This window comes from Chlamydotis macqueenii, chromosome 1, assembly GCF_036417535.1.
Source record: "Chlamydotis macqueenii isolate bChlMac1 chromosome 1, bChlMac1.mat, whole genome shotgun sequence".
Taxonomy (NCBI): domain Eukaryota; kingdom Metazoa; phylum Chordata; class Aves; order Otidiformes; family Otididae; genus Chlamydotis; species Chlamydotis macqueenii.
In genome coordinates, this window is record NC_141556.1 from 188061081 (window position 1) to 188076259 (window position 15179).

Below are 15179 nucleotides of genomic sequence, written 5' to 3' on the forward strand. Positions count from 1 at the left end.
CCTCACGACTGAAGGACCCTCAGGTTGGGCGCAGAAGAGGAAGGGCACAGGGAGAAGCAGAGGTGATGCACCAGACCTTACACGACTGCTCTGCAGAGCTGCACGGGTTTCACGGCCCCAGGCAGCCTTCCCAGGACAGTCTGGTGGCTGGCGCTGACTTTAGAGGTGGCCTCTCCGAGATTGCCAATGAGTCTGCCTTTTCAGATAAGCTGTGCCTTTCTTTACAGTGCTTGGTTAAGAAGAGAGACTTTTTTAACATAAGCCCCTCCAGTGCTGTCTGGGTTTCCTGACTTACAATCTGTGCTGGGGTGGGACCCCGAACGGTGCTGCAGCGGGGCAGCTGCATGCCTGAGTGCTGGGAGCAGGGAGGTGGAGGCACTGCGAAGTAGTTAACTGCTAATAACAACAACAGCTTGACTCTTTTAATAGCAACAGCCTAATTATCAAAAGGTGTTTAATAAATATTGGCTGTGATCTGTGTTTCTGTGAGAAATAAATAAATTTACAACAAGGAGATTGGGCAGAATGAAAATCAGGAGTGCTCTGCTGGGCCATGCATCCCCAAAAGAACACAGGCCAGTGTTTTCAAAGGTGCCACCTTAGCAGTTATCCCAAATATTTTTAATTCATTCAGCTTGTTATCTGTCTTGCAGATGATTCAAACTTTCTTTCTCCTGTTTTTGTCTGGTAGCACCACCCATCACAAAGGCCGGTTAAGGCATCACTCCAGACGCACGTAACCCTTAGGGATATTATAATCTCTGACTCTCACATTTTTCTAGCTTTCATTCCTAAAAGCTCTGAAATTAGACTGGGCATGAAGTAAGATGCTGCAAGCCTTCTTATAGAGCTAGTGTGGAATACACTAGGTAGTATCACTCCCCCCTCTTCCCCTGACCTCCACATCTCCTCCTTAATGAATTAAAAGATACATTTCTACTGTAAGATTTATACACGTTGAAGCACGTGCCCCTAATATGATGATAGCTTCCTTCCTTTCTCTTTTACAGCATCCCTGTAGAGATAAACATGGGTATTTGCTTGCAGACCAGTCACCCACTGCTATGAACATTGCAGGTGGGACATACAAGGCGGCCCCGTTTGGGAGCTAACAGTCATCTTCTGTCTGCTGGTTCCAGCTACACCCATGCACATGAGAATGAACCAGCACATCGTGTCTTGGCTGGAAATTATGAAAATATTCGAAAGAGCACCTTCATTTTAATTCCAAGATTTTTCAAGTGCTCTGATCCTTGAATAAAAATTAGCCTACCTTGTGCTACCTCATATTTGTGTCAGTCTCTGCTCATCTTTATTCTCCACCCCACCTTTGCACGCCAGCAGACTGTATGTCCTCACTGAGTTCTGAAGCCAAACTAGTTCAGGGCAGCAGCTATAGGGAAAAAGGCATGTTCATGCAGATGCCTTAAATGATGAAGTGGTGATGATACCAAACATGGTAGCTGGACACAGCAGAGGACTTTTAACACACTCTTCTTCCCCTTCTCTCTACTGCTGCTAGTTCCACTGTAGCCTTCCTGAGATTAGAAGACCCAGCATTGCTTGCAGTATTCAAAATGAGCATGGATTGGGAATTCACCTAATTACATTGCAATGCTTTCTATTTGATCATCTGGTACTTTCCTAGTACCTCCCATTATTCTCTCTGTTTTCTGTCTACTGCTGAGTTTGGAAGCTGATATTTTCAGAGAACCATATTTTGCAAGCCAGGGATCATTTCCTAAATGGAAATATATATCAAACTTATCATATTATATCTAAAATTAGAGTTATTTTTACAAATTGTAACTAATTTTATATTTATCAATGTTATAATCCATTTGCCATTTTATTGCTCAGTCATTCAATCTCATTATATCCTTCTGCAACTTTTTGCAGGTTTTGTCTTTACTCTCAAGCCTGAGTAGCTTGGTGTTGTCAGTAAATTCTGTCCCTGACTTCCCAAGTCCATTTCCAGATCATTTATCAATATATTGAGCAGTACAGAACTAGTTTTGAATATACTTCATTAATAATCTTTTAATTAGTCATCCATAATTATCCCTTCTTTCTTATTCCACGCAATTTCTTCATAGACATTTGGCAAGAGATGTTGGTGAAAGCCTTTTGAAAATTCAAGCAAACTTTATTAGGCAGATGAGCCTGACACACATGCTCAGAGATTATTCCAAAGACCTGAAATCGATTTCACAGTTGTGTATCCAATACATCTACTCTTTCATTCTGGTTTATGTCCATTGGCAAGGCACAGTCATTAGTTCTATTGGATCTCTCCAGAGTCCTCACACACAGGTGTGGGTTTGGGTTTTTTTTTCTTTCTTTAAATCATATTTACCATGTTTTCTGTCCTGTGATACTAAGGCAGTTCTATGCAAAAGTTAGTATTTCAGAAGTCTTCTGAAAATACTGAATGACCTTAATGAAATGAACACCTGCTAGCAACTTATCAGTTTATTTTAATAAGCCATTTGCTGACACTTAAATTTCAGCCAGATCTTCCAATTAAGACCCTGTCAAAAATGTTAACAGCATGGAAAGTTTGCTAAGGACTTCAACAGCAAGCACAGATACAAAACTCAGTATCTATTCTGGTCTGTTCTTCCAGAAGGGTTCCTTTACACTTTGACCACCCAGTCACCCAAATCCTCTGACAACTGACGGAGACAGTACTCTACTGAGAGGTAGGAGCTGAAAAAACAAATTCAGCCACATCAAATCATGGGCAGAAGGTATTACTCCTGTACAGCACACAGACAGGTTTAGTGCTGGCAGTTCTAATATTCAGACTTCCTGTTATGCGGTAAACATTCTTTTGGATTTGTTTGTTTGTTTGTTTTCAGAATCATAGAATATTTTGGGTTGAAAATTTTTAAATAATTTTTTAAAAAGTGAAATGAAATTTTAAATTATTTTTTAAAAATGCTATGAAAACATTTTGAAATTAAAGCCTTACCAGTTTTTCACTGCAAGGCACTTTCCAATCTATACAGCTTAGACAAGGAGCAGAGCAGGAGAAAACTCAATCATCATCATCTGTAAATGACTCCATGGGGGATAAGAAAAAAGAAATTTCCATATTAGGTCTCTAAGCTGGCTGAAAACAAAGCATGAGGTTGAAGACAAGCCGATCTAGATGAAATGTAAAGCTTTCCTTCTATAATGATGTTTGAGTCCTAGAAAGGATTAAAATATATAGACCTTACTTATTAGCAAGAGATTTCTTAAATCTTAATTTGTTTGTAAGAGATCCCATCACAGCTCAGATGGAATTAATAGGTTTATTCCTGATGTAACTGGGCAAAGTTTCTTACTCTGTTTTGCAGATCCAGTTACGTAATCATATTCGGTCTCCTCAGTGTCAAAACATCTGATCTTGTGACAAAGTATGTCTAGGCAAGATCTCATTTGTATCAGTGTTACTTGGCTTTAATGCAGTAACAAATCATTCTGTGTGCATAAATTAATATGCTCCTACTTTCAAATTTCATATAAGCAACATGACTTTGATGCTTTATGAACACTGAAAGACTCAAATATTTTGAATCACTTACCTGAAGAAAAGTCCGTGTTCAAATTTTTTTTATGGCAACTGCTGACAAATATAACTTTGCTGATGCAATCCCCCTCAAAAGTAGATCAAAATAATAAAAAAAAATCAGAGCAAGGATTTTAGACAAAAGCTGAGAAAGGAGGAGTAGAATAAAATTGGTGAATGAGATCCAGTAAGCTTAACTCTAATCTCATTCAGGGTCACCTCTGTAGGGAAATATACTGGCATTGCTCTCTTGATATAATTATACTGCTGCAGTTATAGTATTCTAAATTATTATGTTTCCAAAGCAACATATCAGCAGTAATTCCATTGAAATCAATGACAGAAGAACTAGAAGAATCAATTCACCATACCCAGTTGTCTCTGGACACTGATTTACTGATGGTTTTTTTTCTAGGGAAAATAATGGAAAGAAATAAAAGATGAACATAAATCCAGTAGTAATAAGCCAAAATGAGTATAATACAATTATCTGCTTATGTTTAAAGCAATGCATTTTGAAAAGAGAAAGGAAGTCTGGAGCAATTAATTATCTTTGTTGACTTGCTCCAAGTGTTCAGAAATTACCAGCTGTTTACATTTGCTATAGTATATAGTTACACTGAGTATGGCAAGCATCAGCAGGGGTTTGGTGCCCTCTGATGTTTCGTACAAGCAACTTCTTGGTGACAGATCACTTGTGAAGGCTTCTCAGGCTACGAATTGTTAAGCAAGTGTCAACTACGATACCTAACTACTTAATGCTTCAAAAAGGTCAGTAACCACTTTAAGGCGGTGAACTTACTCGCAGTAATGAGCAGACCCACTGACACACCGGTACACCTTCCCCCTCAGCTTTTACTAAGGCAGTTCAGCCTCATTAAACTGATCTTGCATGGCGAAAACCTGATTGAAGGTTTCTTTTGTTTTGGCCAGACAGATATTGTTAATCAACTGCTGACTATAATAACATCAAAAAAGGCCCGTTAGCATCACAGAAGAATTAACTGTATTAACAGATCTTAGAATCAGAAGAGAGAGGACTACATGACTCGGTCTTACGTCCTGGGAATGTCATCCAGTTAACAGTCTAGGTACTTACCAAAAAGAAAAGGATCAATTGAAAAAAAAAGTTGGAGACATCAACATCAAAATATGGAATATTCCTATTTCCTTTACATGGATACTCCAGTGATTACTTCTCACACTTAAAAGTTGTCATCTATTAACTAAAATCAGATTTTTGGGAGGTTCTAGCAATCACCTTATGTTTTCTTTCTTGTCACTGTAGTGTGTTATTTTTCTTCTTGTGCAAGCATTTCTAACCCATAGAGGAAGTCCCTTCTTGATCTTCTAAAAACTAAACAGATTGCTCAGTAAATCTTTTCTGGAAATAAAACCTGGTTGTATATTATGAAGCATTTTGCTAGTTTGTTTTTAATTTCCCCAGTAGCATCAAAAGGGTATACAGTTTAATTTTTTTTTTTATACTTGGCACTTATGAAACTCATCATCCCATTTTACTAATTACTCAGAGGAAAACGTCTGGGAGAGATTTATGTGCCTTTTTTGCTACATAAATTAGAATGCATAAGAGATGGACCACAGAAATAGTAATGCACAAAAATAACATAGAATTTTAGATTACATTTGGATGTTGGTATCAGAAATTATTAAATACCTTATTAAAGTGCTGAGGACCCATACTTAGAAAAGTAATCCATTGCAATGGAATGTATTGAAATTAGTACAGAAATAAAGCGCCCAAGCCTTTCATACTGGGAAATTCTCAATTTATTTTATCAAATTATCCTACTATGCAATTTTCCAGAAATCATTTTCAAGATGATAGATAAGAAAACATTCAGAGAATTAGAAGACAGTGCACAAATCAATCATTTTCTTAGTCTGGTCATAGACACAGAGGTAAAAAGGTGTCTAAGCATCTCATACTAGTCAGTAATGAGCATCCCTTCTTATCACAGATACCCAAATGCCTAGAGGCAAGGCACATTCTGGCACCATGGCCTACTTAGTAAAGCCAGACAAAACTGGATGAATGGTCTCCATTTCTAGGGGCTGCAAAAGCCCATGTAAAAAGAGAGTTGAGAGCAGATCCACGAAGCAAACAGAACCTTGTAGAAGTAACTTATTCGTCAACATCCCAAAGTGCACTACTCCTTTACTGAAGATGTTCCCAGGGAGCTTTGAGTCCAGTTTCAAATGGATGTGACAGAGGAAAAATAAATAAGGAGAGGATGTGGTGAGGAAGGGTGGATGTGCCCAGACCCCTTACACCATTAAGACGCACTCAAATATAGTTAATGATATTACAGTAATATTTTAAATAAATCCACCTTGTGTAGGTGAGAAATAGCTAAATTGCACACAGAGCAGAGATCCCTGAGCTAGTGGAGACCTAGACAGAAAATCCACACAAGTCACTGTAAAGCAATGTGGACCTATCCATCTAGGTTTAGAGGAAGTACTGCTACTTTTTCAGCTAATAAATATTGCTTACTAGTTCCCATTCAAGGCCATGTGAATGATGGATCATATTTACTAGTGTATAACCCTGGAGTTTTGGTTGTAAGGCTTGCATAAGGGCAGTCAGGTTAGACCTGCTTTTGTTATTGTAGATGTAGCCTACAACAAAGCATCCATATTTAGTGCATTAGTCACAAATTGTACTGAAATCAGGCCATCAGGTTCCACAGCTGAGTTACTTTCCACAGAAAATATGAATCTGACTTTTCTGGACAGTTTTCCCATCTGTGGATCCAGGAATTTGTGATCATAGGTTGAAACCTGCTGAATTACAATGCATTTGCTTTTGATAATGTTCACTGAAGTGGATATTTCCCATCAGAACAATTCCATTTCCCTAATTCCCATATTCCCTTTCTAAGGAAGCTAAAAAAAAAAAATGCCTCACTTAGCTGGTAATTAGCATTAAAATAGCCCACACAGTCCACATAAGTGTGAGGAAACAGCAAAAATCCTCCCAAGTGTTTTTGAAGAGCTAGTAGATAAATATGGAATGTGGGTCCACAGCTTTACAGAGGTAATCCGTTATTCACTGTCTCGTTTCTGCCACACCATTTTCCCCATTCCATTTTCCTATACTCATTTCCCTTTGTGCTATAAAGTGAACTGACTTAAAATGTCGTAGCAACATGTAAAGAAAACGGAACTACTCTAGACTGGGAACGGAAAGAGACAGCATTTCTTAAGAGAGAGCTTGGAGATACCTGCTAGGATGTAGCATAAGAAACTTAACTGTAGACATTAATGGAATTGATGAAGTCTAAGTGCTAGATATGAACCAGTTAAAAATCCCCAAATTAAAACAGATGCACTGCTGTTAACTGATAGAGCTTCAATAAAACTGGGAGAAAATCATGTGTCTTCCAGTCTCTAATGCTGATTAAGACTTTCCTAGGAAATTACAATTTGTTTATCTTGAGGAACTTAAATGAGTTGAACTTCAATATGTTCCACTATGAAATCTTACGGAAGAGAAAACTCACGCTGATATAAATCAAATTAGGTTAAGAACTGATTTAGTTAAGAATCAGTACTTGGGTGCTGTGCACGTACTTTTAATTTAGTTTGAAGTGCCTGATATCAATGTAACTTAAGCTTATTACAGACTTTATCTACTTTTAGGTAGAGCTGAAAACTTAGACTTCAATGCTTATGTCATTAACCGCCTAAGGCAGATGCCAGTATCAGCACTGACACCAGTATGCAGCACCATCTTATTCAACATTATAATGCATCTCTGTATTCAGTGCTGGGCAGTATCAGCAAAATGATTCCAAAAAACAAGTGAAGAAATATTAAAGTGAGGTGCTTGCTTCCCAGGAAATAATTTATACACTTGTATCAGACACATCTGACCATTAAACAACAGACACAGATATGTAGAGGAGCCCCAAGATGACACTACACCTTTAAGAGCAGCAGCCGTGTTTGTAAAGTTTTATGTAATAAAATTAAGATAGTTATCAGAGTCATTTTACAATTCCCAGTAACAAAAGCAAAAGCCACGATAACATTACTAAAATGCGTAACAGTTCAAGACCAAGTACTTCTCCAGGACTGCAGAACAGCTAGGACAGATTCTTAGCTCTGCAGTTCTGGGAGCGCAATGTTCTGTGCTTGTCTAAGGAAACAGAAGCTACAGAAAACTCAAGGAAACGTGGTCATAGGTCTTCCACGTCACACAGCTTGTGCCACAGCAGCTGTGGGAAACCATCAGCTTAAGGGTATGTATTTTTGTACTTGCTGGGCTCCAATCTCTGCAACATAGACTGCTCCACTCTTCATGTCTACATCCACAAGGTGTGGTTTGGTTTCATCTGCCAGCTGGATTGTGTTGACCATAACACAGTCTCGAATAGAGCCAACTGGAGGTGCCGCCAAGATTGCTAATCGATTGATATTCAGCTGTGCTACAATCAGGTATTTGTAATCGGCAGTAAATCTGAGAAAGACAGAAATATATTTTTTTAATTATTAACTCCATATGACATCTCATTTTAACATAATCATGCACTTTTAAACAAACAAAACCTCCTTAATAGTCAAGTGTTTGAAGGCTATTAGATTAAATGCAGTGAAACATTGAGAATTAACTTGTAAGCCTTGTTCTATATGTTGCTGCTCCTTGAGACAGATTATGCTACAGAAAACTCATTCAAGACAATCTCTCTTCTGGTAAAAGCTGCAACAGTAAAGTCAACAACTCACAGCAACTTTAAAATGATGTTCCCAATCCTGCACTCAAATCCATGGGGCTTTTATGAAGCTGGGATTTCTCTGTCAAGCTACAACTGTGCAGATCTTTGCATATGATTAGGGCCCAGCATGCTATTAGTTAAAATGGTTAACTCCTTGTCATCAAGCATTAAATATCAACATTTTAATTCATCAGTAAGAGTACACCTTATTTATGTAATTGCACACTTCTAGAAGAACTGCACAACTATACCTGACAGAATAGGGTCCATCTTCTGAAAAACAGCTGCTCCAAGATCCGAGCCATTCCCCTGTGATTTTATCAAAAACTTGCATTCTTTTGTTGTCTCTGTCTGCAACCCATACCTGTTAAGAACAGAAATCATGGCTGTTCACAAGTAGAACAAATCAAACACATCAGTTTCTTACACAAGCAAATTATCCTGTACTAAAAAACAAATACACCCTGGAAGAATGCACCTCCACATTTCAAACTAAGTAGATAGGACTTCCAAATATAAAACAAAGCCATCGCATAGTTAAGACACCAAACGATTTTATACTACTTTAACAGAGAATCAGTGCCTTCTCTTAATTTTCGTGGCGATGATATGGATATATTTAGTAGGATTTCCCCCTCACTCCCAGTGAGGACATATTCCCACCTATTTCATTCTGAAGATACTGATCTGTCACCTGCTAACAATTTGTTTTGCAACAGTAGTCTCATTTCATGATCCAGGCATGAAGGCAGCCAGGTTAGATCTGCTTTTGTTATTGTAGATGTAGCCTACAACAAAGCATCCATATTTAGTGCATTAGTCACAAATTGTACTGAAATCAGGCCATCAGGTTCCACAGCTGAGTTACTTGCCACAGAAAATATGAATCTGACTTTTCTGGACAGTTTTCCCATCTGTGGGCCCAGAAATTTGTGATCATAGGTTGAAACCTGCTGAATTACAATGCATTTGCTTTTGATAACGTTCACTGAAGTGGATATTTCCCATCAGAATAATTCCATTTCCCTAATTCCCATATTCCCTTTCTAAGGAAATTGAAAAAAAAAAAAAATTGCCTCTCTTAGCTGGTAATTAGCATTAAAATAGCCCACACAGTCCACATAAGTGTGTGGAAACAGCAAAATTTTTTTTTCAACAGCAGTCTCATTCCACGATCCTGGCCTATGATGACTGCATCTGCAAACACTCTGACATACCTAATACTGCTATAAATATTGAGCAATTCAAACACTACGAGCATTTTCAGCATGTTTTGTCTCATCTGTTTTGTGGAGTTTATCTCTGTTCTACCCTGTCCTAACTGGGTTCACAAACACTGCAAAGCTAGCAATACCATTAGACAGTTCCAGTGAAGGCCTCTCTTATATTAAAATCTTTGACATTTTAGCTGTTGACGACTCATCAGTCTGATAAGTAAACTTTATTACTTTTCTGGGATATCACCCAAAAGGGAGCAATAACCAAGTTGACCTGAGATCTTTAATCACTATTTTTAAATGAAACACTACTACTGCAGTCTCTTAGATTTCTTAGGAATTGAAAATTATTTCTAACCTATGCTAAGGATCAACTTTGGCAATAAAATCATAGCCCATAGCAGTTGCTGTCTTTGAATGTATATACCCATGGTTACCCTTCAACACAAAGCAGCCATGTCCCTCCTCTTTTCCCTCCCGCCCTGCCAGTTTCTGCAGATAAGTGATTTTTATATACGCTTCTTATTCTGGTTGAGACAGCATCAGCAGAATTAGCTCAAACCAGTGATTTAAGATGTTTTAGTCAAGTATCTTGTTTTCCCTGAAACAGATAAAGGATTGGCTGCACAATTCCTCTGTAAGAATAGCAGAGCAAAAGCCAGACTACAAATAACACTCGGCAGAAGCAGACTCTTGAATGGCTTCAGCTGCAGGTAGAAAAGGACCGATGTTCACAACCTAGCAACCTTGCTGTCATCTTACTTGGAATTTCCAAATATGACATTAAAGTCACCTGAAGGAACTTGGGTAGATCTTTATTACAGAACATAATTGTCCTGTACTCTCATAACAGCAACCTGTTAGAAACTGCAGGAGGAACAGTCTGTTCTTGCATGGACATTGACAATGTAACTGGACAGACCCTTGCAGCCAGCTACTTTAGTAAGATCTGTAGTGGGAAGCTTCAGCTTATGACTGCTATCACGCTGAAGACTGTAACCCACATAAAAATAATCCAGATCATAACAGTTCAATTAAAAAGAAATACAATTGGTTTTGTTCAAATACATGTAAATAAGTTTGTTGGAAGGTGAAAAAAAATTCTCCCTTTATTCTTTACCCGTCCGTAAGGATCCACTGTTACACTGTGAGGAATCTTGAACTGACCAATGCCGGTCCCATTTGTTCCAGTCAGCCATAATGTTTTGAAATCTGAACAGTGAGCATCATGAAAAATAAAAGTAAAAAAAAAAAATCACAGTAAGAAAATAACAAATAAAATAGCTTTAAGTCATTCCCTTGCAAAGTTACTTTGAGTAATTTTTAAAAGGTGGAATTTCTAAACCCAGGATACCCAGTACTACCAATAGATAAACTCAAGAAATACTGGAACTACTACAAGAACTACTGGGTTGTTACTATTTGTTTCAGGATTATGGTTACAGAAATGTAGTCACTAGTACACAAAAGCCAAAGTCCAAGGCTCTGTTAAGTACTGTATTAAAAAACAAGTGTGTGTATATACAAATATATTGAAACAGTTGGCTGATGATGATATTCATTTGTTCAACAAATTGATTTTTTACATTTGTTACCTGGCAGTTTTGAGTCAGTTTTCAGTTTTAACAATTTACCATTTTGCAAATTAAGTATTAGTAAACTAACTGTCTGATGATAGTGCAAAGGACAAATAGTAGCTCCTCTACTTTTCCCAAACTGCAGACATGGGCAGACTCCTCACTCACAGCCCTAACCAACACTGATCATCTAACTGGGGAATATGAGTAAGCTAATTAGAATCACAGAACAATTTAAGTATAAAAGATTTCCAGACAACATTGGGTCCAGTCTGCTTCTCAAAACAGGACTAGCCTTGATAGCAAATCCAATTCTGAAATTACATCAGGTTATTTGTAATTCATCAAGTTTTGAGCATCTTCAAGAGTGGAGACTGCACACACTCTCTAGGCAAACTATTCACTGTTTGATCACCCTCACTGTGAATCTTTCCCTCCAGAAAACGAACTGGAATTCCCTCATCTTGCATCTTTTGCTCAGTGTTCCTCGTTCTTCATTGTGCGTCTCCTAGAAATGTGCGGCTCTGTCTTCTCTATACCCTCCTATTACTGACTTGAAGACAGCGATGAGAATCCTCCTTAGCCTTCTCTCTTGAAGACTGAACAAGCTCACTCTCTGGCCTCTTGTCATAAATTATTAGGAGATTTCTCCTTAAGTGATAAGCAGTAAAACAGGACCTGATTCAACAAAGTCTTCAAACTAATGTTACATGACAGCTCTACCTAGTCCTTGCTTAGAAGTATTCTCAAGCTGAGTCATTTAAAACTCATTTTTCAATGGTCAAGAACTGCAGAAGTTCATTTTTCCATACCATTGGATAGTTTGAGCAATCTGTTATTCATTCCTCCGTCTCCATCCACAACATAGATATCTCCAGTTTCCTCTACAAAGATCTCTGCTGGTTGATCAAACTGTAGGGGAATCAGACTTGAGCCAGCATTACCTGGCGTGCCCACGATCTGCATAAGTTTACCTGAAGGGCTATACTGTTTCACGGTGTGCCCATATTTCCCTGAATTAAGAAAAAAAAAAAAGTGCAAAAAGGTCTTAAAACAAAACATAAGTATTTCAACTGATTACAGAGATTAAAAAAGAAAGTCTCCTGATACTCACAAGTGATATTAATAAATTAAACAAAATTTTCCAGTGAGAATATGACTGTGAGTTAGTAAATCCATAGGCTGTAACAATATTAATCCATTGTATTAGGGCCACCAAACCTAGGACAGAAGATAAGTCTACCCAGAAGATTTTTTTTTTTCCCCTGATACTTCTGGGGCAAAAAAAACCTCAACCCCTCCCCAAAACTAAACTAAACCAGAGAACTTGCTTGCCAAGTTCAGAAACTATAAGCAGACAACTAAACTAAACCAGAGAACTTGCTTGCTAAGTTCAGAAACTATAAGCAGACACACAGCACAACTTGTGAACCTTCAGAGCATTTTGTGCAGCACCTGAGAAGTTTGTCCATGGCAAGAAAAGCAGAAATCTCTCTCAGAGTTGTTTCAGACACTTAAAGAAATCAGTTGTTTAAAGTAATATCTGCAATACTAGCATTTTCTTCTTCACCTAATACTTCTCGTATCACAACCATGCATACCTGTTCCAACATCTGTTATCCATATTGAACTATCTGTCGCGGTGTTCAATACAAAGATACCATGAGGCATTTCAACTGTATTATTCCAGGAGTAAAGAAAATAGCCTTCCTCTGAGAATACAAGTACCTTTGGAACATTATCTCCCCTCTGAAAAGGCAAAACCAGGTCAATTAAGAAAACATATTAAGCAAGTAATCGTATTTTTGAAAATTCCTCCGTTAGGTTTTTGCAACATTTCATCAATCGTAAGAGTCTCCTGAAACTATCTGCTAGATCTCATTTTTTTCCAGCTGGGAGAGAGAAGGGTCTAAGTTCAGCATGCAAAACCTTCCACTCATTCTAGACTTTCAACTTAAATCACATAGAGTCCAGTTGTCTGAGCAGCCAAACTCCTGCAGATGCCTTGGTCTTCATTTTCAATCATGTTTTATGTTCTTGCTGAAAAATATGCCAAACACAACACAGGCATGGAAAACTGTAACTATTTATTAGCTGCATGGCACTCAAGCACTCAGACTGTGCTTTGAAATTAAATCCCACCACTTTCCATGGAAAGAAGGTCTTATCTGTGACCTAGAGATACCAATGCATGGAGAAGGGTAAAGCAAATAATTGAACTCCAATTTCTGTAACTGGCTGAAAGAGCTGCATGTTTGTAACGTGATGGGACAAAGACTGAAAGAGTGGAAGGGGACTACTCAGTTTCTCCAGAAACACAGTTTACCTCACAGTTAGAAAAGAAGCTACTGTAACGCGGTTAAGTTGGATCACACACTCATATCACAAAAGTTTTATGCTTTTAAAAGCACAAGCAAGCACAGTTCTAGAATGGCTTTAAAAATGGATACAGCAAAGATATCTATACTTGTATTTTCACTAGTTTTGATATAATAATTATTCACATATATATATACACACAGGTCTTACTCTAAACCAGACACTTTAAAAGCAAAAATACACTAGGTTAACAAGGAGAGAAATACAGTATTCCCACTTACTTGTCCCACATAGACCAAACCATGAAGAGAGTCAACAGCAACACAATATGTTTGACCAGTGAAGTATTCTGGAATTTTAGGCCAGCCTATGTCCAACTTGTACATCTGTTGCTGTCCTTTCCAAGGAGAGGAATAATCGAATGCTTTTAAAACCTGAAAACACAAAAATAAACATCCTACAATGATGGGATCAGACGAACCAGCAGTAGAAAGTAACTTTGTACTGAAGCACCATAAATTGATTTATTCAATTTAAATTAAGTACATGAACAGAAATAGGCTTGTAGCTAGGGTTTTGGACTGCAAATGGGAAAATTTTGACAAACTGGAAATTAGCTAATGAAGTCCTTTGGACTGGGGAGTTCTTGAATTAGAAGGCAAAAACCACACTGAAATCTCTTACATCGAAGTTGCTATTGCTATCTGTAAGCCACACTCCAAAATGAGCAAAACAGTAGAGAAAGTTGCAAATGCAACAGACTCAATAATCACTTCAAGAGGCTGCGAAAATAAGAAAAAGAAAAACCAGAACAAAGGGAAAATATAAGTAAAGAAAGAAAACTGCGTCTTAGAAATGGGGAAGTGCAAGATACCAGGAACAGCAAAACTCAGGTCAATTAATACATTTTAAAGGATAATGGAAAAAAAAGTCTTCCACTCTTTTGTTCTACTTTTCCAGCAGAAGAACGGAAGCTAAGCACAGCTGTGCTATACAGCAAGTACTGGATGGAGATGCGAGCACTGAAACGGAAAGATGAGGCTAGAACTAAGAAGTAACAAGCGGTGACCCTGAAGGAGTTAATTTCTGTTAATTGCCTTGCCTGACGCAAGAGTAAGTGAATGACAGAGAACGAGGGGCAGCTTCAGAAAGACTGCACTGTCATGAAGGAAAACCGAGAGGAATGAAGCAGGGAGAAAACGCGACCGTGAGAAGCGCAAAGTTGTTCACTCACAGATTATGGCGTTTTCCCCCGTTTAAGCAGAGCATATTGCTTGTAAACCCCTTCAGAAGGGCCACCCAGCGCCCGCATTTCTTTCGGCAGGGCTGCCAAGTCACATCGTGGAGCCTCCCCGCAACGCCACGGGAGCCGGCGGAGCCGCGGGAAGGCACCAAGCCGAAGCGGGGCCGCGGGCCCTGCCCGCACCCCCGGGGGTCCCCGCGCAGACCGGCGACAGCTGGGCACTACGGGCGCGCCACGGCCCCGGCCTCCTCCCTCCCTCCCTCCCTCCCCGCCGGCCCGCTCCCCCAGTATTCGCCTCCGGGCGAGAAGCCGTGACCGGAGGCCTCGCACACAGATCCCGCGCTTCGCCCCCTCCCTGAGGCCGCCGCCCCACCTGTGAACCCCAGAGCAGGCCCAGCAGGGCCAGCCCGGCACCGGCCATCGCCACCCACGGGCCCGGCGGCCGCTTCCGCCTGACGGGGACTGGGACGGGGAGGGGCCGCCGCGCGGGCGGGCCGCGTCGCCATGGCAACCACGTGACTGACA

The 15179-nt window shown here is 39.3% G+C and overlaps 1 protein-coding gene across 2 annotated transcripts; it reads right to left on the reverse strand.

The window, feature by feature from the left end:
• Window positions 1-5324: 5324 nt before the first annotated feature.
• Window positions 5325-15156, reverse strand: NHLRC3 (NHL repeat containing 3). 2 transcript variants are annotated; one of them, XM_086771926.1, is made up of 7 exons: window positions 15028-15156; window positions 13693-13845; window positions 12694-12841; window positions 11905-12105; window positions 10636-10727; window positions 8550-8662; window positions 5325-8042 (listed from the first exon to the last, which is right to left on the reverse strand). In XM_086771926.1, the coding sequence occupies exons 1-7, from the start codon at window positions 15073-15075 to the stop codon at window positions 7814-7816; spliced, it is 984 nt and encodes a 327-aa protein (XP_086628052.1). In that variant the 5' UTR covers window positions 15076-15156; the 3' UTR covers window positions 5325-7813. The 2 variants fall into 2 exon arrangements, with proteins under 2 accessions (XP_086628052.1, XP_086628053.1); XM_086771927.1 differs by lacking the exon at window positions 15028-15156 and adding an exon at window positions 14646-14857.
• Window positions 15157-15179: the final 23 nt, after the last annotated feature.

Coding starts and splice junctions, on each gene's coding strand:
- NHLRC3 (XM_086771926.1), bottom strand. CDS start 15,075: ATGGCCGGTGCCGGGCTGGCCCTGCTGGGCCTGCTCTGGGGTTCACAG. Junction 12,842..13,692: donor GTTTGGTCTATGTGGGACAA/GTAAGTGGGAAT, acceptor TTGCCTTTTCAG/AGGGGAGATAATGTTCCAAA. Junction 8,663..10,635: donor CAGTGGATCCTTACGGACGG/GTAAAGAATAAA, acceptor TGTTCTTAACAG/GTATGGGTTGCAGACAGAGA.